This window comes from Prionailurus bengalensis, chromosome C2 (assembly GCF_016509475.1).
Source record: "Prionailurus bengalensis isolate Pbe53 chromosome C2, Fcat_Pben_1.1_paternal_pri, whole genome shotgun sequence".
Lineage (NCBI taxonomy): Eukaryota > Metazoa > Chordata > Mammalia > Carnivora > Felidae > Prionailurus > Prionailurus bengalensis.
The window spans coordinates 3,167,740-3,194,452 of NC_057350.1; the positions used below are offsets into that span (position 1 = coordinate 3,167,740).

Genomic DNA, 26,713 nt, shown 5'->3' on the forward strand with positions numbered 1-26,713 from the left:
CATGTTTCTATTTTTAATTTTTTTGCTTTGATAAATCAATTGCTTCACAAAAATCCCCTTTCGAGACAACAATCCAAGAAAACATATTGTTACAGTATTCACATTTTAAAGATTGTCAGTTCGTAGACCGAACACAACTAAAACAAAGGCAGATTGCTGGGTCACTTCCGTCCCTGACCGCCAGAGGTGGGCCTCGCCCACCGTCCAGGTAGGGTTGGGTTTGTCTGAAAGGCAAGGGCCCCGAGCCGGCTCACACAGGTGAGGGCCGCACAGAAAAGGCCGCTGCGACCCGCGGGTGCGCCCTGGTACCACCTGCCGCCCCACCGTGCGTCCCGGACAGAGACTGAAACGGACGTCACTACCTGCAGCCAGAAAACGGCAAGCCGGGGCCGGCGGCGGCGGCGGCTCGTCGGGGGACGGCGAAGCCGCGGGATGGGTAACGACATTCTTACTCTGGGTCTGGGGACACATCCGGAGCGTCCTTCTGGCGGAAAGTCAGGATCGAATCTGCTCCGTGAAAATGAACGCTCGAGGGAGTCCCATTTTCAAAGGTTCTCTTGAAGGTCCGAGGGCTGGAAGATGGGGGTTTATAAAATGCAAACCGACGACAGGCACGCCGGGCAGCGGTTTTATGAACCGAAACGGCTTGCCACGCCAAGGTTGTCTCCGAGCACCTCGGTTATTCGCGGGGAGAGTGGGGGGGAAGCTCAGGCCTGTCCACGAGCGCCCTGTCTCTGGACGGCTTATCCTAGTCCTCCGAACCCGGTAAGAACTTCGAGCCTAAGGAAACCGGCTTCGGCCGCAGGGGGCGCGGTGCGTCACCGGGCACGGAAGGCCGATCTCAGGCCAGCGAGGGCAGCGGGACCCCGCACGGCCCCCATCTGTCTCCGAACGGGCAGTCTGTGCAGCCCTCGACTAACAGGCTACCGCAGCTCAGTGAACGTGACCCCTGGGGCGGGGGGGGGGGGGGGGGGGCAGTGACCTGCCTGTGCGTCCACACGCACCCAAAGAGCGGGGCGACTGGAGGGACTGGGGAGGGAGGGAGGTGGCTGGCTGGTGTCCACAGCTCCTAGTTTCAAGAAGTCCAACCAAGTTAGGATTTAGGTCAAGTTAAAATGATCTACGAAACTGAAAATATTACAAATTGTTTATAAATAAGGAACGCAACTGTTGCTTAAAAATGTTGTTCTCGCTCCAAAAGAGTTTAGTCCACTTTTTCTTTTAAAGCTCCTGAAGTATTTTTCAAAGAAAATTCTATGTATTTCTTACTGCCTCCTAAGTTACCTAGGAAATAAGTCTTCTGTGATTAACTGTAATTAACCAATTTTGGGGGGGGAGGGGAATCAGTTCCAGAAAAAATCTGCCCCAGCTCCAGATGTCCTGCAATGTAACCTTGGTCCGTAACTGATGACGGCTGCTGAATCTCCAGAACTGGCGACCTTCCCCAACACCAAACCACCTTTTAGAAACACGAACACTGGGCGTCCCCTTCAAGACGACACAAAGGCTTGATGAGACAAGGTGGCTTGTTTTCTGAGCAAAAGCCCCACTTGCAAATAAATGAAAACAAAGGCAACAAAACCCAGTCTACTCTTTTGGTCTGCCTCGTCACCGGGAAACGGAAGTCCTAAAATTACTCCAAACCTCATGTGATCAAGTCGGGGGTGGGGGGGAGGGGAGCCGGGAATCCCAAAGCGACGACGTACGGGGAGAAAATACTGACCCCGGGACCGACGGCAGACGCGTGTGAGCTGAGGCCGGAGAGCCCGCCCGGGGAGCTGTGTCGCTTTGGGGACGTGTTAATTGCGTAACAGCGCGGGTGCTGGTTACTGGGCCTCACTCTGAGCCGGTGGCACAGAGCACATCTTATATTAGTTTATAATAAACATTCTATGCATAACATAGGGCCGACTAAAAACTTCTAAAACAATACACAGCTAACTGGCGCAGTAACCATTTAACTGTAGTCGAATTTAAATTAGACTGACGTGTGTGGTCACAGCTTCTGACTACTGGTTACCACCTCACTTAACTCACCTAAGTCCTATTTAGCAAACACCTTTAGAGACAGGTTCAGATCAAGTGTGAGATGCAATCTGAGCTTTTACATATAAACTGAAGTCCGAAGGTGTCAAAACTGCATTAGACGCTTGTTTCTTCTACGGTACTACATGTCAATCGCTCCCCCGGGACGGTGGAGAACCGTGGAATGCTAGCTACCTTTGGGCAGGTTCAGTAAATTTGGTCAGTTCAGAACATTCCAAATTGAAATAGTAAGCACGTGTGTTTCTTCTCTAGAAATTTTATCCTCAATATAGTCATAATCCAATTCATAGCGAATTTATAAAAATAGCTTTTTATCCAATAATTCCAGCAAGGTAAAAATAGGAGTTTCTTTTCATATATAGCAAATGAAACAGGCTCACCAAGTCCGTGGGGACCTCGGCGTATGTCCACCAGAGCACGCTCACCACGGGCCACACGCACTTTGCTGCCGTGGGCGTCTACCTCGCACTGGCAGTTTTAAGGTGCAGAAGCTTCTCTCCAATCCGTGGGCGACACAAATAAACCAGCCCACTGGGACCTGCTTCAGCCACAGAACGAAATTAAAACTGCATAATTTTCTAGAAAACGGCAGCACTATTCCTTAACTAATTAGGGGCTCACGGGGGTGTCTGTCATTCATCACATTTTTAGCGTGAAACCTTTAAAGAATCTCCTTAAAAACCCGCGCACGCACACACGCACACACACGCACACCGGAAAGTCGCCGCGCCCGCGAGGGCGCTCTCGAAGCTCACTATGAAATACAAAAGTGCATTCTTCTCCATCTACGTATAAAACATGTCAGAAATAAAAGTGTGTAAAATGTTTGCTGTGCAAACCGTAAAAAGTCAGGCCCGCCCCGCGGTTCTGGGCTGTGCCGGCCCTACTGCAGGGAGTCACTGTTCTCCAGGACCAGCCCGCTGATGTGGGTGGGGGCGAGCGCGGCCCCGCTGTCCCCCGTGCTGTCCACAGACTCGTCCTCGCTCTGCTCCGCCATCATGACCTGCTGTACCGCCAGGGTGGCGCCGTCCGAGGACAGAGACTGCAGGCTGTCCACGTTCATGCTCACGGGCGTGGTGATCGTCACGACGGCTCCTGCGGCAGAACGTTCAGATTAGCGCCCACCCGGGGAGACACTTCGTGACCCAGCCGGGTGCCGTTCGCTCCTCCGACCTCGTGTTGGGAGCCCCACGCGAGTCTCTGGGACGATCGCCAGGGGTTAGGAGACGTCAGACCCTCCTCCGCTAATACGCGGCGCAAGTTCCTGGTCTGCAGGCGGTCCGTAAGGGGCCATACAGACGCGGGCGTGCAGGGCAGAAGCAGGAGCCGCAAGGGAACAGGAGACCGGGACGCAGGACGCAGGACAAGATGAGGAGCAAGAGACAAAGGCAAGGGGCCAGGGTGGCAGTCGGGGAGACCGTGTGACAAGGGGAACAAGGAGGACCCTGGGACGCGCTGGTCCCCAGCAGCCCGGGGGGCTCACACGCTCGTCCCTGAAGGTCTCCAGGAGCAGCGACAAGTGACGACGGCAGCGGGAGACAGTGTCGGCCGGTAGAATGTGGGAAACGCCTTTAAAGAGATTCACTCATCTGTCCTTGCCCCCCACACGGTACGGCACGTCATGTCACAGATGCGCTGGGAGCATGTACGGGAGACTGGTGATAAGGACAGTTTCTGGAGAAGATCAGAAGCCAAGACGGGGCAGAAACTTACTGGTCACTGGCAAGTCTTGTTTGAACTTCTCCCCCAATACACGGGCACTGCCTTTTCCAAGGCCGGAAGGAGGGAGAGAGACCTAATACTAATCCTAAGTAATTTGGACTAAAAGACCAAACGAGAACTGAAAATATAAATTATTTAAACCTAAGGCCACCGCATATCAAAACCCAAACGATGAAGCTTCAAATGCACACACCAGCCCTCAAGAAACAGAACGAAGCGTGACGCACAGCCCGCTGCGAGGGGCCTGTCCCAACCGCGAGGCCGGCACATCTGTGGACAGCCCGGCTCGTCCGTTCGGTGGAGGGAGGTCCGCACGGGCGGCAGGAGACAGTCAAGCCTTGGGAAAGAACCAGCTGGAAAGATCGGAAGACGATGCCCAGGCCAGGCGGGTGGAGGGGCGTGGGGGTGGGGTGCCATCCGAGGTCCGGCCTTGGTTGCGGGTTGTCTGCCCAGGACTGAGCACCGCTGGTCACCAAACAAGGGCCGATCACCGAGCAGGGCACGAGAGGGTCCCTTCAGGGCTGGAACAGAGCTCGGGAGCCTTGCCCCCGTGCAAAAGCACCCGCCCCCAGCAAGGTGGCATTCCCAAGGCCTGCCATCCAGTCCAGGATCACCGGGCAGGAAAACCACCCACGGTGAACAGAAAACCGGGTCACCGGAAACCAGCCTGGGGCTGACAGATGTTAGAACCAGCAGAGGAGGCCATCAAAGCGGCTGTTGTGACTGTATGCTACGAAGGAGAGTCACGAGAGCCGCCAAAGACTGTCCCGAACTTCCGGAAACGCGCACTATGATGTCCACCCTGAGACACGCCCGTGGTGGGACCGGTGGCAGCTTAACCACGGGAGAAAAGGTTAGCGAAGCCCCAACACAGACGTGGAAACTATCAAAACGGAAACGAGAGACAGAATCCCAAACCCTAGAAAGAACAGCAGGACAGATGGGGACCTGGGGGCCTGGAGGGGGCAGGGTGGGGGGGGGGGGGGCGTCAGAAAGTGTTTGAAGACGTAAGGGCCGCGAACTCTCCTCGGGAACAGCAAACTGCTGCGAAAACAGGAAGACCGAGACAGTGGGGACGGGCTGGGAACACCACCTACACGCCGAGAACCACACACACCCAGACAGTCCACAGCTGGGCAAGGCGTGCCCACGGAAAGGTGCTTATGGCGCATGCGGGGACGGGGGCCTGTGATGAGGGAGAGGGACGCCGTCCGAGGGGACCAGCCGCGGGGGCCCACAGGGAAAAGGGGTGAGACACCAGGTGGGGGGGCTGGCAGAGCCCCATCCTGAGCGCCGAGCTCCCAGGGAAAAGAAATGCGGAAAGGGGGAAAGGCACAGAACGCACAGGACACCGGGCCTCCCAGACGCACCGCGCTCCGTACACGATGCCTCCCTCCCGCGTCACGTGCGAAACACTGCAGCCGCCGCGACCCAAAGTTCACGGCCGCCACCGCGGTCAAGGCCGTCCCTGCCCATACCCCTGCTGCCCCCAAGCAGCCAGGCCCTCCCCTAGCCTCTGGGCCCCCCCCCCACGCCCTCCCTCCCCCTCTCTGTCCCCACCGCCCCCCCAGCCCCCGCGAGGCCCACCTTCCGACATGGCCAGCTCGCTGGGCGGCGGCTGTGCAGCTCCCGAGGCGATGGAGTCGGGCCAAAACCTCTGGACCGGTCTGTTCTGAGCTGTCTTCTTCTTGGTTTTTGGAGTTTCTGAGCAACTAGAATCCAACATGGGCTGAAGAATCCGTCTTCTGGCGTTGATGAACCTGGGTGTGGAGGGCGACACCAGAAGCGGTCACTGGGACAGCAGACGTCCCTACAGGGGAGGCGTCAGAGCCAGCCTGGACCTCAGGTGGCCCGCGCACCTCTCCCCCGGCCCAGCGCACGTGGATGGCAGGTGGGGCGCCGGCGTCCCCGGGGAGGGGGCCGGGGAGCGGCCACACTGCACACCCGGGGGTCCTGTCCCGCCCTGACCTCGTGGTCACCTCCAAGCACGGCTCTGGGGCCAGACCTGCGACCCTGCACGCCGCTCACGACGGGCTAGTCCCAGAGGAACTAAGTTCCTAGGTCGCTAACCGCCCCCACCACGAGGCAGCTCAGAAGCGACTCACCACCCCCGCGGGGACCCGACCCCTGACCCCGCACGCGCACAACCACTGCTGCTGCGGGAGCCTGAGGTCGGCAGGGCAGGCGGCCCGTAAATGTGTGGATGGAAAGCCTGCACCCCTGCCGGCACCTGGGAGGGGCTCTGTCTCCCCGCGCCCCCCACCTGCTGTGACCGCAGCCTGCGGGACGCCCACGGCCGCTGGCGAGCTCGGACCGCACGCTCCGACCGGGCCACAGCTGCACCGGCCCGGCCTCCTCCAGGAGGACAGCGACAGGGGCTCAGCTCTCGCCGCAGCGGGACCCTGACAGCAAGAGAAAGACGAGCACCAGCGGACACGCGGGCTCTACTTCTAAGTCCCGGTGCTGCGCCACCACACGCTGCTCTCGGTGCCCCCGACACAGAGCAGAGCTGGGCCCGGACCAGTGACAAGGTCACTTCGCGTTAAAGTCCTAACGGTCCCGGGTGCCTGGCTGGCCCGCTCGTGATCTCAGGTCGTGAATTCGAACCCCACGTTGGGGGTAGAGATTAGTCAAATACCGTTTAAAAAATATAACCCTCGCATTCAAAACCATCTACAATTGCAGGAAGATTCGTTCTAAAACCAGAAACAAGCAGGAGCGCCTGGGGGGCTCAGTCGCTTGAGCGTCCGACTTCGGCTCCGGTCAGGATCCCACGGTTCGTGGGTTCGAGCCCCGCGTCGGGCTCTGTGCCGACGGCTCAGGGCCTGGAGCCTGCTTCGGATTCTGTCTGTCTGTCTTTCTCTCTCTCTCTGCCCCTCCCCTGCTCGTGCTCTGTTTCTCTCTCAAAAACAAACATTAACCAAAATTTAAAAAAAAAAAAAAAAAAAAAAAAAGTTGAGGTCAAACCTTCTAGACAAGACAATTCTGCTAACAGAGCTCAAGGAAGTCAACCCTGAAGAAAAGTGGGAAGGCCGGGCAGCAGCAAAAGCATCACAATGTGCAAACAAGTGTCTCTAACATTCACCCCCAACGAATCAACCACTGGTAGGACCGAACTGAGACAGGACGTGTCACACGAGGGGACAGGAGAAAACGGAGCGTGTCCTAGGCCGTCACGAACGTCACAGCGACAACACATGTGAAACCTCCGTTTCTGCTAACGACATTTCAAGATTCCACAGGAGACAGTTCAAGGAGTATGGTCTATCACCGGTTCCCAAAACCAAAACAATGGCCCACAGCAGGATACCGGAGATGTTTGGTGCGGTACCTGAGCACCCGTCCCGCACAGACGACTGCGTGTGCCGGGAGACCCCGTCACGTACCCTGGAGCCCACCTGACCTTCAGGTGTAAGCTCTAACGGTATTTCCGACTGATGGGACGTGTGCTCTCTTCTCTTCTACACGGGCCCGTTCTGTAAGCTGGACTCGCGTCCACACGGGCGCACGTGAACACAAAGGACACAAGTGACAGCCGCACAAAATGCAAGTGCGCCCCTGGACCCCAGCGCCATTACTGACGGGCGCAGCCCTGATTTCCGGGGCACGCGGTCAGGGTTCAGGTGTCCACGACAGTACGTGACACCGGAGTTAGAACAGGAGGACGTTTCATCCACGAAGTCAACCCTGTCCCAGGCGTGTCCCTCGTAGGGCCCCGAGGTCCCCATAGGACCCCGCCGTGGGTGGGACCACCACCTGGACCCCCACTCAGAGCTGAACAAAGTGGCACAAGGTTCCCAAAGGTGGGAGAGCCACGGGGGGTGCCCCCGAGGTCAGGATGCCTCATGGCGGCCGTCACCACCCGGAGAAGGTTACCCACGAAAACAGGCCATCGGCACTGAGCGTGGGGGCTCGGGGCTAGAAACACGGCGGAGACACGCAAGTCTAACTGCACAGGCAGCGTGTGGGCAGAGAGTCCACCGCGAGGGCCACTGATCCCCGAAAGCTGAAAGCGTGTGCTGATCTCTTCTCAAGCCTCCCGCCACCGATCCCCGTCCTGACGACAGTGCTGCTGGTTAAAAGAACTCAGGAATCTTCAGCCAAATTCTGCTATTGATTAGCATCCGTGCTTTCAAGGGTTCTATCGCGCTGACTGGCACGACCTCGGGGAGCGGGCGCATCTTACCAGTTGTTAACTTGGAGTAGTGTCAAATTTGTCTGAGCAGCGATCTGTTTTTTCTCATCCTCTGTCGGGTAGGGATGCTACAAACAAGAAGAAAAGTTACCGTGAACCTCGGTGTTTACACAGGAACTCCGGCTTCTCTGGGTAGACGAGAAACGCGTGAACAGTCCTTAGTAAGAACCGCTAAGTAGTGGGGCGCCTGGGCGGGCGGGTCAATGGGTTCAGCGTCCAACTCCCGATTTTGGCTCAGGTCGTGATCTCACGGTTTGTGAGCCTGAGCCCCGAGTCAGGCTGACGCTGTGGAGCCCGCATGCAATTCTCTCTCTGTCCCTCCCTCTCTGCCCCTCCCCCTGCGTGCATGCTCTCTCTCTCTCTCTCTCTCTGAAAATAAATAAACATTAACAAAAAGACTGGTGAGCAGCGATAGTGTTCTGCTAAAACGCCTTCAGCCTCACAAACTTGTTTTAGAAACGTCCCGCACAGAATGTAGCGTCTCCCCGAGCCGCTCAGCGCCAACGCGGCAGTTGGGGCCCAGACAAAGGCGGGGCTGCGACGGCCGGAGGCTCACAGACGGCACAAGTGGTGCCACCACCGCCAGGAGCTGCTGCCACCGCGGGGGTCACTGTCCCAACCACGTGATACAGCCGGTAATTTAGGGACCGCCCCGCCGAGGGTACGTTAGGAGCACACGCTGTGGACAGAGGCTTGAGCTCTGACCCGGCCAGACATCAGGCCGCACGTCCTACGGTGAACCGCTTTCCTCGGTCACTTCTGAGACACGGCGGTCATCCCCATCCTACAGATGAGGAAACTGAGGCAGGAGGGCACACGCGCTCCCCATCCGACAGCTGGGTAAATGGGAGGGCGCGGGGAAGGGGCAGGGCAGGCTGTTCCAGGCCCGTCCCACGGGGTGACACGTTTCTGTCACGGGTATCGTGAGGAGACACCGACAAGGGGCCGCGCGGACGGCTTTTCGGGAGCCGCCCCGCTAGGTCAGCGTGCGCGGTCAGCGGACCGAGCCACCGCTGGGGATGCGCGTGTCTGCTACGTCACTCCTTCCCTTGTGATTAGTACCTTTCACTTAAAAAAAAACAGCATTAAACCAGAAGTACGTATCAAAAGTCACAGGAGTCCCAAAGGAAGGTAATTCTCACCTACGGCATAAACGGTTTCTCCAAGACTGATTACCGTCCGCACGCAGAAACCGTGAAGACGTTTACTCTCAGACCTACGCGCACCCACGTCCCTTGTGGACGCCCCGGGGCCCCGGAGAGCACACGGGGGCAGAGGCTCCCGTGAGTATCACTCGGTGGGCGGGAGTCACGCCGGTGGGGCGCCACGCTCACCCCCACAGCGTGCCTGCTCCCTCAGACGACGGCGGTTCCATCGGTCTGCCCACAGCACACGGCCGGAGGTAGAGGCCCCCAAATGCAAATACCGTGCTTGCGGGGCGCCTGGGGGGTTCGGTGAGTTAAAGGCCCGACTCTTGATTTCGGCTCGGGTCATGATCTCAGGGTTCGTGGGTTCGAGTCCCGCGTTGGGCTCTGAGCTGAAAGAGCAGAGCCTGCTTGGGACTGACTCTCTCTCTCTCTCTCTCTCTCAAAATAAATAAACTTAAAAAAATAGTAAATATAAGCTCATAAAATCAAAGGGGGCAGGAAACCTAAGTGCTTTCACCAAAAACAAAACAAAAAACAAAGAAAGCCATCATACAGCAGAAAACGCTATCCTAGCGTATCGGGACCACCACCGGAGAGGATGCGATTTCCGAGACACGAGGGCAAGAGAGACAGAAAATGCTTCATGGGGGGAATAAAGGAACATTTTACTTCGACCTCGTCACAGGGTTTACTGCTTCACAAATCATCACGACGTTAAAGGAAACTTAAAAGAAAAATGCCGATCCTACCACCTGTCTGTAGCGTGACGACCACGCACCGGCTGTGAGATCACAGGGGCTCAGACGCGGGTACGTCCCACCCTCAGTCCCTGCCACCTGCCCGAACCTTCCTGGCGCCCCAGCCCTCGCTGCCGAGTTGACCAGCTGTGTGACGGTCCGGCAGACGGGTGTGTCCTAAACCCCACGCCCAGTCTTGGCGTCGGGACACCCAACATCGCTGTGCCCGTCATCCATAAAACCTCTCCTCTTGACGTGAAACCTTTCGGGACACGTTTCCAGGTGTGGCCACGCCGCTCGGAGACAGCACCGTCCTCTCTGACACGTGTTGCCGTGTCCCGCAGGCGGGGGTGGCTTGCGGGGAACAGGACAGCAGAGCAGGAGGGAAGCGGGGGCCCGGCTCCCTCAGGGCCTTCCCTCCAGGAAAGGGAGAGGGGTCCTGCCCCCCTCCCCGCCCCGACTGCTCAGCGACATCACATGCCGGTTCAAAGCCTCCAGCCGGCTGCTACTTTGGACCGTCACCTCCCGGGCAGGGAGCCTGACGCCAGTCAGAGAAAAGGGGGTGCCACCCGGCCGCGGCAAGGGCCAGACCCCGGAAGACGCGGGATGACCGAGATGCACGCTGGCCTCGTGGCTCACAGCCGGGGCGAGGACGGAGACCGGTCCCGGGAACAAACGCAGGCCGCGGGCCCAGGCAGCGGGCTTCCCGAACGGTGGGTGCGGGGAAAGGGCGCGAGCAGCCCTGGGTCCGACAGGCACCTCGCGGACAAGCACGGCGCACTGGGATGCGGACGGGGAGCGCGGGGCAGGGAGGAAGAGGCCGCGGCAGCCAAAGGCACGAGCAGGCGCCCATGGCAGTGACGGAGAGGGGCAGAGCCAGACCAGGGCCACGGCGACAGGGGGCGCGGGCGCTCCGTGTGGTCGCGTGGAGGCCAGGGCCGCGGGGGCGGGGGGCGCGTGCACCAGAGAAAACAAGCTGGGATGAAGGCACCCGGCAAGGAAGCCGGTTCCCGAGGCTTCCGGGCAGCTCCCCGCGGTGCCTCCCGACCGCCTGTCCCTCCTCACTACACAAAGGCCCCTCCTTCCGCCGGACGTGGCTGTAACGCAGCACGTGGTGTCCACTCTCCCACCTCGGTCTCGCCACACGCTCCCCCGAAAGCCAACCTGGTCACTCCTGGTCCCGGCCAGCAGGCTGGGCGGTCACTCCTGGAAGCTGCTCCGGGCCACACGCCTCCCGCAGGTTCAGGGGCACGCGGACTGAGGGTGTCCCCCGCTGAACGGAGCAGCAAGTATATGCTTCCCGGGAGGGGACACCTTGCGGAGACGACGTGGCCGTGACCCAGGGGAGGAAACAGGCGCACACACACAACGTGGATGGGCTGGTGCTGCCTGTGGGCCCCACTCTGTGTCACGTGCTCCCCCCTCCGTCCACATCGCCATCTTCGACCTTCCCACCTCTTCCCTTCAAGTCCAATACGTGCGACATCGCGCTGTCTGCCCAGGCTTTGCCCCGACCCAGCCTCTGCCTGCCCGCCTCCCTAACTGACCTCACCCCACCTCACCCCGTCATCGCTCACGGGGAGCTGGCTCTCACGCACGCACGGGATTGACGTGAGCTAGAAGTATGCCCTTTTCACCAGGGGTGCCCTCCTGTTTAAGTCACTTGAGGGGGTGGCCTCCGGGTTTTGGTAACCCTCCTCCCGCCCCGTACTCCACCCCGACGTTTAGACGGTCGACAAAAGACCGATACTTCACGCCGGGCCTGCTCGCGCAGACCAGCACATCTTTCGCGGGAAGCGCGCCAGAAAGCAAGCAGCTCGGGGTGCGGCTAGCGGCGCGGTCACTTGCGTTCTTACCCCTATGTGCTGAAAGAGCCAAGATCTCATCACGTTGGTGGCATGCTTCGGCAAAACGCCCCTTTTGTTCTTAGCTGAGCCGTCATCTTGATGCAAGATGCTGAGATCTTGGTTTAACTGTAACTGGAGCTTTGAAACAATTGAAAAGAAAATGTTAGAAAGCACAGAAAATTATGACACATCCAAGCGGCTCAGGACTTCAGATGGAGACGATACCCAAAGATCTACGGATAAATGACTTGTCGACAGCAGGGGCACGTGCACTGGAGCGGGTGCAGGCTATTCGGGGCGGGAGGAGGATCCCGGGGCATCGTCGCCACGGGCACGGCTGTCTCGCTGTCAGTGGCCCCTCATCTGGCGAGGCAGGTGACACGGGCACCGACAGGTCCCCGGGGTCACTCCCCTGTCGACATGCCAACCCCACGGCCCTCTCATCCACTGCCCGTTTTCACCTTGCGTCCTCTGGCGAGGGACGTGATAAAACACCGCTCTCCCAGCCGAGAGAGCTGTCAGGCAATCAACAAGAACGGGCAGGAAGGCTTGAGGGCTGGAGACCGCCCGTGGGCTGAGCAGGGGGCAAAGGCACACACAGGAGCAGACAGAAGCATCACAGAGCAAGGGACGAGGGACCGCCGGTGGCCCAGACGCCTCCGCAGCCACGACAGATGCCCCCACCCCCCGCGGAGAGCAGGGAACACGCTCTGTCCGTTGCCTTTCAAAAGGAAGGACGGGCAGGGCACCGCGAATGTCCTGCACACAAACGGAAGAGAGATCTGATGTCTGTAAGGACAGGCCTCAGGCCCCGGCGGGTCCCAGGCGTCGCACCCGATGCCCGGCACGCCCGTGGGGACGGTGTCATCAGTGTTCACGACATGGGCAGGGGACAAAAGCGATCACCACTCACCAGGGCCTCACACGCACACAGCAGAGACCTCTCTACTGTTACACTCGAATTGAGAACTTATGTATGAAACAGACTCCACAAGAAAACGAACATCAACTTCAATATGATGCATTCATAGACACAGTCGATGTACCATGACCTGAGCCGAAGTTAGATGCTTAACTGACTGGGGCACCCAGGCGCCCCCACAGACACAGTTTAAAGGATTTGGAACTCGGGGCGCCTGGGTGGCTCAGTCGGTTAAGTGTCCAACTTCGGCTCAAATCCTGATCTCACTGTTCATGAGTTCAAGCCCCGCGTTGGGCTCTGTGCTGACAGCTCAGAGCCGGGAGCCTGCTTTGCATTCTATGTCTCCCTTTCTCTCTCTGCTTCTGCTCTGCTCATGCTCTCTCTCTCTCTCAAAAATAAATAAACATTAAAAATTTTTGAAAAAAAAGAAAGGATCTGGAACTTTATTTTGGAGAGGTCACCGTATTATCTGTGCTTCCTCTGAATTTATATCATTTTGGATACATTCTTTAAAAGCCTCAACAATATCATCTAAACAGAATTAAAGGAGACGTTAAGATACTGACTACCTAAAATATTTTAAAACCAAAGATTATGGGGCGCCTGGGTGGCTCAGTCGGTTGAGCGGCCGACTTCGGCTCAAGTCATGATCTTACGGTCTGTGAGTTCAAGCCCCGTGTCGGGCTCTGTGCTGACAGCTCAGAGCCTGGAGCCTGTTTCGGATTCTGTGTCTCCCTCTCTCTGACCCTCCCCCATTCATGCTCTGTCTCCCTCTGTCTCAAAAATAAATTAAAAAAAAAATTTTTTTTTAAATTTTGGGGGCGCCTGGGTGGCGCAGTCGGTTAAGCGTCCGACTTCAGCCAGGTCACGATCTCGCGGTCCGTGAGTTCAAGCCCCGCGTCAGGCTCTGGGCTGATGGCTCAGAGCCTGGAGCCTGGTTCCGATTCTGTGTCTCCCTCTCTCTCTGCCCCTCCCCTGTTCATGCTCTGTCTCTCTCTGTCCCAAAAATAAATAAACGTTGAAAAAAAAAATTAAAAAACAAAAAAAAAATTAAAAAAAATAAATAAACCCAAAGATTATTATCCAGGCCACAAGAGTTTTCGGAAACCGGTTTCCTTGTCGGGGGCTGAAAGCGGGTGGTGTCGAGCGCCCTCTCCGTGCTCCTACGTGTGCACGGGGAAGAGTGGGAAATGAACTTCCAGTAGGAGTTCCCAGGCACCAGGGGCCAAACTTTAGCTTGTCTGCCTTATTTGTCTCAATTAACGTGTAATGTTCCTCACGAAGCTTGACATGGGCTCAGTGTCGCTTTTCTTGTGCAGGGCTGAAGCAACTGTGGGCTCAAAAATAGGCCAAGTGACGGCTGGCCGTGTGACTGGACCCCCCGGATGGCGTCAACGGGGTCTGAGAGGGCCGGCGAGGCTGCGTGAGGAAGCAGACCGAGGGCCTCGGAACAGAGCAGCCGCTGGCCCTGCGGGGCTCCAGCAAGGCCAGGGACTGGACAGGAGGGGGTGAAAAGCCTAGGAAACTGGCCGGAAGTTTGCTCAAGAAGCAGAGAGAGCCCCGGACCCTCCCCGTCATTCTCCGCAGATGACCCATCTGTCCCCCGGCCCGCAGGAGACGGAGGACATGTTGAGCGCAGCTGGACGGTGAGAGTGAGGGGCAAGGAAAGCCTCCACACGACACGGGAGACCCCAGCCGGTCCCCGCCCCTGCCGCCAGGCCTGTGCCCCGAGCGAGAAATCTGAGAGTCCTTCTCTGGAGTCACCGAGTGAAGAGGACGCTCCGAGGCCGGCCAACGGAGAGGCCCGCCTGCCGCGGCCCGCGCCCGACGCGCACCCAGTGGCTTCCTAGCGGCTCAGGTTCCGAGGACAGGCAACTGTCCCCAAATATCTGAAATCCTCCATCTCACGGAACTGGACAGGGCTGGGCTGACGAAATTAGTCGGGCAGAGAAAGACAGACATCGGATGACCTCACCCGTATGAGGACTTTAAGAGACAAAACAGGTGAACCGAAGGGAAGCCAGAATGACACAAAAATAGGAAGGGGGACAAAACAGAAGAGACTCTTAAGTACAGAGGACAAACAGAGGGCTGCCGCAGGGGCTGTGGGAGGGGCGATGGGCTAAATGGGGAGGGGCCATTAGGGAGTGTCCTCCTGAAATCACCGCTGCACCACACGCTAACTTGGACGTAAATTAAACATAAAATAATATTGATAATAATTTTAAAAATAAATGAGAGTCTCCATCACAGAAAGCAGACGCCGGCGGGAACGAACGTTGAGGCACAGAGGGAAGAGCGAGAACACAGAAGCTAAAGACAACTGCAGCCACCCTTGGGCCAAAAACGGGAGCTTCGACGCAAAGCACAGAGGCCGAGGAAGGGTCTGGAAAATCCCCGCTCTGCTGAACACTTTGAACTTCGAGGACGGGGCAGAAGGCGGTGGGGGGAGGGGGCGCGGAGAGAAAAGTAAGTCTCTGAGAACGAGACAATGGGAGCACAAACACACGGAAGTCCAGAGACTCTGTTCGGAGGGTCCGATGCTCAGTTAGCAAAGGCTCTAGAAAGAGACTGTGCGGGCCGGGGAGGGGGCAGGGCCGTCTCGGGAGACTCCGAGCACACGTCCCCGACTCAAGGACACGAGGTTGTGGGACTGCGCTGCAGCAGCACGGAGGAGAGAAGCATCCGACAGGAGACAGAAGACGCTGGCCTCCTCGCCAGGCGATGTGGCCACGAGGGCACAGAGACACCGTGGCCTCCAGCCCCGGTGACAGTCACCTGCGTCCCGGAGCGGCACTTGGACACAGATTGCATCACGAGACCGAAACGACGTCATTCTCAGGTTTGCAAAGTCTCAACAAAATGTACCTCCCGGCATATCTCCTCTGGACGTTTTCAAAGTGGGGAGTAAAGGTAAGAAAGCAGAGGGTATACGCTGCAAGAGAGGGGACTCCTGAAGGTGAAGTCAAAGGAAAGTTCAAGAACATGCCCTGTGCCTGGCCCAGAGAGAGACGAGCCCCCGCGAGCAGGAGACGGAGAGCTTCTGGGGGCACACAGCTCCGACGTGCCTTCTGGAAGGCAGGGCGTAGGGGGATCAGCACGAGGGTGTCAGCCACGGCCCCACGAGCACTCGGCCAGGGGACTCAGCAAGGCAGCGGTTCACTCGGGCAGAAGCAAACACGTGACCCAGAAAAGTGCTGTGATCACAGTTACACACTCAGCTCGGCACAGACCCGTGTTTACACAGTCAGGGTAACATGAACACCGAGCAGGGGTGTGGCCACAAGGCCAAACACACAGGGAAGATGGGGCAAAGGCAGAGCGAGCAGGGGCTCCTGCCACGACAGCGAGCCCGAAGCAGGTGTGTAAGGGGTGACTTAGTGCTTAGCAACGGGGAGGAAGACAGCAGAAGGAACAACTGTTAAGATCAGGAAGCAGGTGCCCGACACGAGAGGCGGGAACAGCGGGCGGGAAAGGTGGCGGTTTGCTCCAAGCCTCTCAGCACCCCTGACGCTGAGCTGGGCACGCAGCTCGGTATAAACTTGATTTATATCAAAGCAAAGTGAGTTAGAGAGAATGGAGGCAAAAAACCTGGTCACAGGCCAACCACCAGCAAAACCCTAAAATACACAAATAACGATCGTACAAATAGACTCTCCCAGGAAAGGAGAGGAGATCAATGAAACCCCCTGGTTACTTCTCTTTTCTCAAAAAAATGTTTTTAGGGGCCCCTGGGCGGCTCAGTCGGTTAAGCATCCGACTTCGGCTCAGGTCATGATCTCGCGGTTCGTGGGTCGAGCCCCGCGTCGGGCTCTGTGCTGACAGCCCGTTTCGGATTCTGTGTCTCCCTCTCTCCCTGCCCCTCCCCTGTTCATACTCTGTCTCTCTCTGTCTCTCAAAAACAAATAAATGTTAAAAAATTAAAAAAAAAAACCCACTTTTAGAAGCATAAACACCTTTCCATAGAGACGCCCTACGAAGAGGGCAAATCCCACCTCCTGACGGGCATTAAGTCAGAACGCAGCCCATGGTGGCGGACTCTCTCCTGGGCGAGTGTGGCCGTGTTAAAATCCCCCGTGTGTGCACCCGAGACCCAGCCAGACACTGGGCAGGATGGGGCGTAGGGGGCAGCACGGGGGCGAGCGTTACGAGGGCTCAGCCGTGACGGCCACCGCACTGCCGCTGAGATTCATTCACCTGGGGGTCACAGAGCAACCACGTGAGCCGTGACAGTGACCGAACGGACCGTGACAGTTTCCGACACAAGAACAGACCCCGTCATCGGTAAGTTGTCACCCTGATTATCTGCAGCCCAGAAAGAACCAGCCCCACCCCCCAAAAAAGGAAAAAGAAAGAAGACAGCCCAGAGCAGCCCAAATAGCTACAAAAAGAAAATCGTATGCACCACCTCATCCAAAGCACCTGCACCCAAGCCCTCGGTCAATCTGGTCACTCTTCCGTCAGAAACCCGGGCAGCCCGTGTCTCTGGCCTCCCAGCCCTGCTGACCTAGAAGCCATACATGGAGGAGGGTGACGGGGAGGGGACAGGCGCACGGTGGGCTGCAGGGCCACGAGGACCGGAGCAGAAACAGCTCACAGGCAGCAAGAAAGGGGGCTGCGTTCGCCAGCCCGCCTCATGGGGCTGGGGGGCATCACAGGCGAGAGTCTGTGTGAGAAGGGGTTGCGCTGAAACACACATTTGCTAGTTAAACTAGTCCTCAGTGTGTCTAAGAAAATTCAGTTAAGCAGCAACTTCCTCCTTAAGCATCAGGACAAATAAACCTCTTCTCCAGAAGGGAGGCAGCGACTCTAAGGTGTCTTTCTCTAAGAGCGGTTCACGCTGGCACTGGGACACGCTCTGCCGACCAGGCTCCGCCCGCATTCACGGCTATGGCACATGGGGAGCTCCAGGGACAGTGGGCTGGATGGGGAGCCCAGGGACAATGCTGCTGGGGTCTAGCTCCTCCTCTACCCCTCACGGGCCCAGATGACAAGGCCCCCAAGCCCAGCCCAGCTCTGCCCGTGAAGTGAGAGGCGGTAAGTCCCGGATGGGCCAGGCCCAGGCCCTCTCGCATCTGCTACCTGAGTAAGGGAAACACGAACGTCCCCAAGGCTGGGCTGCCAGTTGTCAGTAAGGCTGCAGGAAACATCCGTGCTTCCAGGAAACAACGAATCTACGTTCTTAGTGTGAGCTGCTAACAGAAACGTGGTCTTTCTGATTTAAACCGAGCTGCGTGTAAATAACAAGACTGTATGTGTACGTGTGTGTGTGTGCGTGTGTGTGCGTGTCTCCACAACTTAAAGGGGGCAGGCAGTCCACCAAGTTCAGCCTCCCCTACCACAAAGGCACGGAGGGCGTAGGTTGACTGCAAGGTCACAGCGCGTAACAGCATTTCCACCTGCTGCTTCTGCCCCTGAGGCGGCCTCCTGTGCTCTGGAAGCTGGTGTTCCCCGGGGGGGGGGGCAAGTGGGGGGTGGTGCCTCACTGGGCGCCTTGGAGCGGGGGAGGGGCAGCCCCGGCTCAGCTCTCCCCTCCGGTGGGTGGGCGGATGTGAAGCAGGTACCCCGGCCACCCCACCGGCCACCCAAGGGCGAGCCTGAAGCGGTGCTCTGGCCCATCAGGTGCTCCGCAGGAAGGCCTCTGCGGGGTCTGAAAGACCTGCCTGCTGGGTCCGCTGTGAACCTCCACGGGGGCGGGAAGAGGGCGTCTACACTGCCTCAAGTCTCTGGACCCAGAGACAACTACACCACCCGACGCTAAACTGGACAACGGGGTTGCTCCGGGGAAGGGGTTACGGAGGACCCTTCTGCCGCTCCTTCGGACTTTCTGGACTTTGCAACTTTCTTACGGTAAAGGAAACGGGGAGTGAAACAAGAAACGGGGCTGACACCGAGCTGAACTGGGGACTGGCACGGGCTTCAGGCAGAGGGGCACCCACGCCTGGCTCTCCCGTGCCCGCACGGCCCCGCTCGCCCCCAAGCCCTCCCCCAGGAATGGCACACGCACCTGGGAGTTCTGGATCCTGATGGTGCCGGGCGACAGGGCTTGTGTCACCACCTGGCCTTGAGGAGTGACAACCGTGACAGGCTGATACACCGTGCCACCTCAGGAAGGAAGAGATCAAAACACTCTTGAGTCTCGGTGATAGAAAACCACATTCTCAATACGCTCAACGTACATCATGAAAGGAAAACAAATCTCTGGTCTGACGAGGTTTTTAAGCCACGCCGAATGATCAGTACCCCGCTGGCGGACTTGTCACTATAAACTATTAAAACGACCCTCCCGGATGAGCCGCGCCCCGGGAGGGGGGCGGGGGGCAGGGCACCGGGCAAGGGGCAGCGAGGCGTCCCATCGCCAGGGCGCCGTCAGCCGGGGTGGATGCTGCAATTCCCTTTCTGTTGCTCCATTTCCCCCACAATCAGCACATGTTAAAGGACTTGGCCAAGGGGGCTAAGTAGTTTTCATCGCAGTATTTTGTTGCTCGAACGTGCTTCCATCCTCCTTTGGAAGCTTCCCTTCGCACTATCGTGTGAGGGTTTCTCCCCGCCCTGCGCGCCCCGATTCCGTCCTCACGATGGCTTTGTATCTGCGATGCGGGAGACGCACCAGGGGCCTGCAGACTCTGTCCCCTTCCCGCGATGATTTCTGCCGTGCAAGTAACACCAAGGCTAAGAGGGAGTTTTGTTTGTTTGTCGAACATTAAGGGCACGACTTAAGGTTTCCCCGATGCTGCCAAGAGTACAATTAAAAACTACGTTACCTGCAAATTACAACTCAGTTTTTGCTATATATTTTCAGCTCCCACATAAAACCCTTCTTCCCCAAAGTTTTTGGTAGGGACGCACAACCTGCATAAAATATCTGTTACTGAGAATGAAAACAAGAGACGGGCCTTCAATTCTAAGAGGTCTAGTCTTGCCACCCGTCTCAGGAACTGGCGTTAATCAGCAATTGCACTGACGGGCTCCTCCGTTCTCATATAAAGGACTTTTGCACAAAAGCTCAAGGAAAGAGTGTCCTTTTCTCCGTCGGCATACCTGCCACTGTTGCCATGGTGACGTTCCCCTGCTGCAGCGCGGATGCGGGCACCACGATTCCTTGGGGGCTGAGGGTGCCTGAGATGGCACTCTGAATCTGCTGTGAGTCAAAAACACATGGTGAGCAGTGAGCGGAAACACAAAAGCCACGTTTAAAACTTTAAACCAAGTGGCATGGTGCCACCACCAGTGAAGGCCAGGTGCTCGAGACACAGACGCAGAGGACAAGCCTTCCGGAAGGCGCGCCTTCCTTATCTGCAAACCAAGAGACCCCAGACTGACCCGCTGTTAAATACGACCGTCAGCACCGAGATTCCAGCTTCGACCTGGCTCCCAAACGGTCATCTTTCGCCTCATCATATCAGACTCGCCTCGAAGCCCTGGAGGCGTGACGAGGAAGGCCGGGAGGACCTAAGGTCATCGCACAGCCTTCCCACTCCGTTGGCTCACTCTAGAGCTTTCCAAGAACCAGAGTCCCCCTACAGAGGACGCCACAGGCTCAGGAGGCTCCACGTGGTGCCAGAGAGTCACCTGCGGCCGCGGCCAGCTCTGTCCCCTCACCAGAGCACGGAGCACATCGGCGTCCCCCCGCCCCCCGCCCCCGCCCCGGGTGTTCAGGTCCGTAGAGTGCTAGGTCTGGGCCTGGCCTGCAGCCAGTTGCACAGAAAGAGCCTAAGACCACATCAAGATCCCAGCCATCCCAAGTCAGGTACAGATGGGCTGTGACGGCTGGGGCAGGTGGCCGGGAAGGGGGCTCTGTGCCGGGCGTCGAGGCACAGGGTCTGGCACACCACCGGCACGCAGGTATTTGAGCAATTAGATGGCATCGGTGCGAAAACCCGAAGACGATTACTCTGCAGGCTGCCGCACCGATCCGAGTGCGTGTCCGAGCTTTGGTAGGGACACACAGCATCTGCCACATGAACTTGGTCAGAATAAAAATTAATTCATCCAAATCAAATATCCAAGCTCCCACATGAAGGACCTAGAAGAAGAGGGACAAAATGAAACCAAAGCAAGCAGAAAGAAGGGAATAATAAAGATCAAAGCAGAAATCGATGAAACTGAAAACAGAAAAACAACAGAGAACAGCCAATGAAAAAAAGAGCTGGTTCCCCGAAAAGATCAATATACTGACAAACCTGCTAAGACAGGAAAAAAGGGAGGTGACAAGTTACCAGCACCAGGAAGGGGACGGGGGGGGGGGGGGGGGGGCGCCACAGGGCCGGCAGACGCCGACGGCGGGAGGGGCTCTGGCGACAACTGGGCACAAACACATGTGACGTCTGGACAGAAGCCAACACGAAACACACCATCCCAACAGCCCGGTAACTGTTGCGGACGCGGAATTTGTGGCTCGAAAACTCAGAAAAGAAACCTCCAGCTCCAAGTACCGTCACTGGAGAATTCTATCAAACACGTGACGAAGAATTCACACCAATTCTACATAATCACTTCCAGAGAACAGAAAAGGAGGGAATACTCTTCATCTCATTTTGTAAAGTCGTATTATTCTGATACGAAACCTTGGCAAAGACTGTAACAAAAAGGAAACCACAATCAGTATGGACACACAAACGTCTCACAACATACAGCAAACAGAATTCGGGAACCTATATAAAAAGAATTAATGTGCTGCGACCAAGGGGTATTTATTCCAGGAATGTGAGGCTTGTTCAATATTCGAAAAATCAAGTAACGTGATCTACCTCCATGTTAACAGAAGAAAGGAGAAAAATCACATAATCACATCAATTCATGCAGGGAAAGCATTTGAAAAAATTCAACATAATAAAAAAAAAAACTCTCCGGAAAAAAAAAAAAAACCAGGAATAGAGAGGAACTTCCTCAACTTGATGAAAAGCATCGAGAAAAAATCTTCCAGTAAAATTATAATTAACAGTGAAAGGCGGGGGCACCTGAGTGGCTCAGTCGGTTGAGTGTCGGACTTCAGCTCAGGTCATGATCTCATGGTTCGTGGGTTCAAGGCCCACATCAGGCTCTCTGCTGATAGCTCGGAGCCAGAGCCTGGAGCCTGCTTCAGAGTCTGTGTCTCCCTCTCTCTCTGCCCCTCCCTCACCCGCACTCTGTCTCTCAAAAATGAATAAATGTTAAGAAAAAATTTTAAAAACAAACAAACAAACAAAAAACAACATTGGAAGGCAGAATGCTTTCCCCCTAAGACTGGGAACAGGGCAGGACATCCACTCCCACCAACTATTCAAGATAGCACTGGATGTTCTAGACAATGCAGCAAGGTAAGACAAGGAAATAAAAAGCATATAGATCAAGAAGGAAGGAACGGACTATTCCTATCTGCAGATGATACAACTTAACCAGTAGGAAATCCTAAGGAATCTATGAGAAGGACCTCCTAGAACTAACAAGTGAGTTCCGCAAGGTGGCAGGATACGAGACAGACACACAAAAATCAACTATATTTCTAAATAGTAGCCGGGACACTGAAGTCAAAGCTAGAATACCATTTATGATTGCTCAAAAAAATACTCAGGTGTAATTCTAAAAACACACGTGTAGGACTTATAAGACAAACTTACAAAACACTGATGAAAAAGACTAAATAAACGGAGAGACATATCATGTCTGTGGACCAGAAGAGCCAACACAGGAAAGATGCCGATTCGCCCCGAAACGATACACGGACTTAATGCCATTCCTGTCAAAATCTCAGTAACGTTGTTTTGTAGATACAGGCAAGATCACTTCAAAATTTACACAGAGAGGAACTAGAATAACTAAAACCATTTTGAGAAAGAAGAATAAAGGGGGACGATACAGTCCACCCCGATCTGAGACTTACCAAATAGCTCCAGTAACCACAGCTACACGGTGGGAATACATCCAGCAGTGTGACAACAGAGGGGACAGAAACAGACACAAACAGACCGGCATTGTGACAGTGTCACAAAAGCAACTCAACGGAGGAACTTCCGGAAGCAGCCTCCACCTAAACCCTCACACTGCGTACAAGAGTTAACTCAAGATGGGTCATGGACCTGAGTGCAAAACACCCAGCTTGCAGAGAAAGGACTGGAGGAAATCTTGGGGCTCCAGGGCTCGGCAGAGTTCTCAGACTCACCAAAGGAAGAGCTGATACGTGGGACTTGATCAAAATTTAAAATGTTTGTTCTGCAAAAGACCCTGTGAAGAGGATGAAAAGATCAGCCACGGACTTGGGAGAAAATATTTACAAACCACATAGCCAGTAAGAGACTCGGATCTAGAATACTCTCAAAACAACAGTTAAAAAAAACCTAGAAAACGGGCAAAAGACACGAGCAGACGTTCTACCAGAGAGGATCTCCAGATGGCAACTAAGCCCACGGAAAGATGTCGGCGCCGTCAGCCATCAGGGAAGTGCAGATTACAGCCACACGGACCACCGCCTGCCACCAGAACGGCTCAAGGGCACCAGGGCTTCCTGTGGGTGGACCTTGAGGCCACTGCGCTCCGCAAAATACGCCAAACACAGAAAGACAAATACTGTAGGATTTCCCTTACATCAGGTGCCCAGACGAATCAAACCCATACACACAGAAAGTCGAATGGTGGGAGCCAGGGACTGCGGAGGGGAGAAGGGGGAGTCAGTCGTTAACAGGGACAGGCTTCCAGTTTGAGAACGTGGGAAGTTCTGGAGACGGAGGGCGGGGACGGTGGCGCGACAGTGTGGACGTGCTTCAGACACGGACCTGTGCGCGTAAAAACGGTTACGATGAGCGGCACCTGGGGGGCTCGGCCGGTTGAGGGCCGACTTCGGCTCAGGTCGTGAGCTTACGGTTCACGAGTTCGAGCCCCGCGTCGGGCTCTGTGCTGACAGCTCGGGGCCTGGAGCCCGCTTGGGATTCTGGGTCTCCCTCTCTCTCTCTGCCCCTCCCCCACTCATACTCTGTCTCTGTCTCAAAAATAAATTAAAACGTCAAAACAAATTTTTAAATGGTTAAGATGGCACATTCATGACACGTGTACCTTACCACAATTTTAGGAAATAATCAACAAAAAACATATTTTAAAAAAGAAGGAAAGAAGTGAACGGTACTCTATCCCCCGGAAGGACGGGATCCGGGGCACGGTACACAGACCGAGGCCTCACTTCAGTGGCTGCGTGATGCCCGGAGGGACTGTCTTTCGGGCTTGAGGGAATTCACTGCCAGCCCAGGCCAGGCTCAGAGATCTAGAAACCTCTCTGGGCAGGACGGCCGTAGACAGCCCAGACGTTCTGAAAGGGCTGTCGGTCTCCGGACTGACGGTGACGAGCAGCCGTCCGTCCCCTTGTGGACAGGACGGTAACCGAGGAGCAGAGCGGGGCCCAAACGTACGTAAATACCTGGGACTGGACGGGGGAGTACGGGCTTCCAGGCTCCCCGCTCAGGAGGGTCTCGCTGTTCATTTTCGTCTTCAGACAAGCGATATAGCGACTGCAGAAGTCTTTGCAGAGCTCGTTAACCTTTTCCAGCTCAAGAAGATGAATGCGCAAAACCTGGATTGCTTTCACCATCTAGAAGCAGAGACAACGAAGGCTCTCAGACGAACAGGCAGGAGCACAGCGGCCCGTTGGTGTCACCAGCACAGGACCGCTCCGTGACCGGCCCGAGCCGCGTCGCCACGACCGTCTGCACCGCCGGGGACACAAGGGGAGCGACGTCAGAAATCAGGCCAAACAGTAAGTCACCCCGGCGCCGCCGACCTTCCGTACTTCAGCTGCATCCGGTGTGTGGGGACCCAGATGGTCCCAGGGCCGCCCTCGGGGAGTCGCTGCAGCGGGAGACGGCAGGGCCTCGGCCCGGCCCCACGGCCGACCCGCATCACAGCCGGGGAGGTGCTTACCTCCCGCTTCTTCGTCTGCAAACGGGGAGGAGTGCGTGCCCACCGCATGGGCAGCTCTTCATTTGGACAAAACCCCAGTTAACCGACTCTGCCCTTTACGGATTGTGCTTTCGGTGTCGAGCCCGAGAACTCCCCGCCCAGTGCCAGATGCGGGCTTTTACGGTTTTCCCAAAAGTTTTACAGTGACTGTGTCAAGTCACTAAGTTCCGGAGTCACCTGCCCCACAGCGGTAGACAGCGGCCTCGGATGGAAAGCACCACTTGCCGGGAATCCACAACCCGGAGCCCAGCCCCTCCCCCTGTGACCTGGGTGGCAGTAATTCACAGGCATTTGTGGACCGAGAGTGACCACGAACCAAACCCTGCCAGGCCCTGTGCTCGAACACCGGTCAGGAGAGCCCGGGGCCACTCTGGCTGTACCCGCGGCCCACGCACTGATGGCTGCATGACAGAGATTCAGAGGTGGAGAGAGCTTCTGAGTCTCACCCCAGAGGGCGGGCGCTGCTAGTCCCATTTCAAAGATGAGGAGACTTACTCGAGGTCGGACAACTCATCACAAAATCCATTAGGCAGTGAGGGCTGGATGTATAATGAGAAACTTGAAGAGCAACAAAGCTGCAGGCAATTTATTCAGGGAAAACTTTTCTAAGGATGCTTTTCTGCTGCTAAGGGCCCTGACTAGGGCTCGGGGCTGGGAGTTAACGTGCTCTAAGGAAACCCGGTGAAGGGGCAGGCCCCCGGCCACAGGCAAACAGTTCTCCACCAGCACGGATGGGCCCCGCTCCCTCCGGGTCCGGCACCGACGTTCACTCCAACAAAGTGTCCGCTCCCTTGAGAAAGCACACACAACCCTGAACCTCGGGGCCGGAGCTGGAGGGAGGGCGCCAAGGTGAGACCAACTGGCTTCGAGCAGAAAGGCCGAGGGAAGCAGCGGGGAGCCTGGGAGCCCTCTGGTAAGCCTGCCTCGCTCCGTTCACGGGCCTCCCTGAGCGCACGGACAGCCCTGCCTCCCGCCACAAATACCAGCCTCAAGACTGAGCATGAGGTCCGTCTGTCTTGGAGAAGAAGGTCGTGTGTCCGTGACCAGGGAGAGGCCAAGAACTGAAGCGGGGCCCAGACACACTGCCCGAGCAGCCCAGCGCGTGAGCACGCCGACTCCGGGGGACGTTACAAATGCTGAGGAGAGAAGTGGGTCCCCGGCCCCTTGCGATGCAGGCTCAGGTCCTCTCCTCGGGTTCTTACGTGAGGTCACTGGAGAAGCTGGACGACGTGGGGACAGTGAGGTCACAGGTACGGGAAGCTATTTCGCGAACTGTATGATGCTCCCCTTTAGCAGAACTACATCCTAAAGTTCTAAGTGGAAGCTTAAAATTTATTGGTCACATTTGAAACTGGGAAGCAATAAGACGTAAGAATAAAACGTTTCTTTTACTTACTAAATTGTCGGTTTCCGGGTCTTCGCAAAAGAAGGGTTTTCCTTCTTTCTCTTGCTTTCTTACAAAATTTTCAATATCTACATCAAAACTGGCAGAGGTCGTGCCTTCTGAGCCCTGGGTAGACTGTTCGCATTTTTCGAACAACAAAGCTAGTAGTGGAAATAGTGGATGCCTGGGGGGAGAAAAATTTTAAGTGTACGTTCCACATTTTCAGGAGAACATTTTAGTATGTACGTATGCACTGGCTTATATAACAGCGCGGCCGAGAGACAGTTCCTGTATGAAACAACATCCACTCTAAAGCGGACAATTCAGTGGTGTTTACTATACTCACCACCAAGGCAATTTTATAACATTCTCATCGTCCCCCAAAGAAACCCTATCGTCATTAGCAGCCACTCTCCATTTTCCCCCAAACCCCAGTCCCAAGCCACTGCTAATCTACTGTCTGTCTCTATGGATTCGCCAGTTCTGGACATTTCGTATAAAAAGAATCACGGATGGGAATGCAAACTGGTGCAGCCACTCTGGAAAACAGTGTGGAGGTTCCTCAAAAAACTAAAAATAGAACCACCCTACGACCCAGCAATGGCACTACTAGGCATTTATCCCCGGGATACAGGTGTGCTGTTTCGAAGGGACACAGGCACCCCCATGTTTATAGCAGCACTTTCAACAATAGCCAAAGTATGGAGAGAGCCCACATGTCCATCGAGGGATGAATGGATAAAGGAGATGTGGTATATATATTCAATGGAGTATTACTCGGCAATCA

At 56.1% G+C, this 26,713-nt stretch overlaps 1 protein-coding gene across 5 annotated transcripts in view; it reads right to left on the reverse strand.

Annotated features, from left to right (window-relative positions):
- The window catches only part of PKNOX1 (PBX/knotted 1 homeobox 1), a 59,969-nt gene continuing 33,256 nt past the window's right edge, over positions 1-26,713 (reverse strand). For 3 of the 5 annotated variants that reach the window (XM_043593513.1, XM_043593512.1, XM_043593514.1), the window contains 8 exons: positions 25,939-26,110; positions 24,004-24,174; positions 19,659-19,758; positions 18,625-18,722; positions 11,705-11,833; positions 7,955-8,031; positions 5,356-5,528; positions 1-3,141 (listed from right to left, as the gene is read on the reverse strand). In XM_043593513.1, coding sequence (XP_043449448.1) covers positions 2,930-3,141; positions 5,356-5,528; positions 7,955-8,031; positions 11,705-11,833; positions 18,625-18,722; positions 19,659-19,758; positions 24,004-24,174; positions 25,939-26,110 — 1,132 coding nt within the window. In that variant the 3' untranslated portion in view covers positions 1-2,929. The remainder of the gene's footprint in view (positions 3,142-5,355; positions 5,529-7,954; positions 8,032-11,704; positions 11,834-18,624; positions 18,723-19,658; positions 19,759-24,003; positions 24,175-25,938; positions 26,111-26,713) is intronic. The other 2 variants (XM_043593516.1, XM_043593515.1) reach the window with 1 other exon arrangement.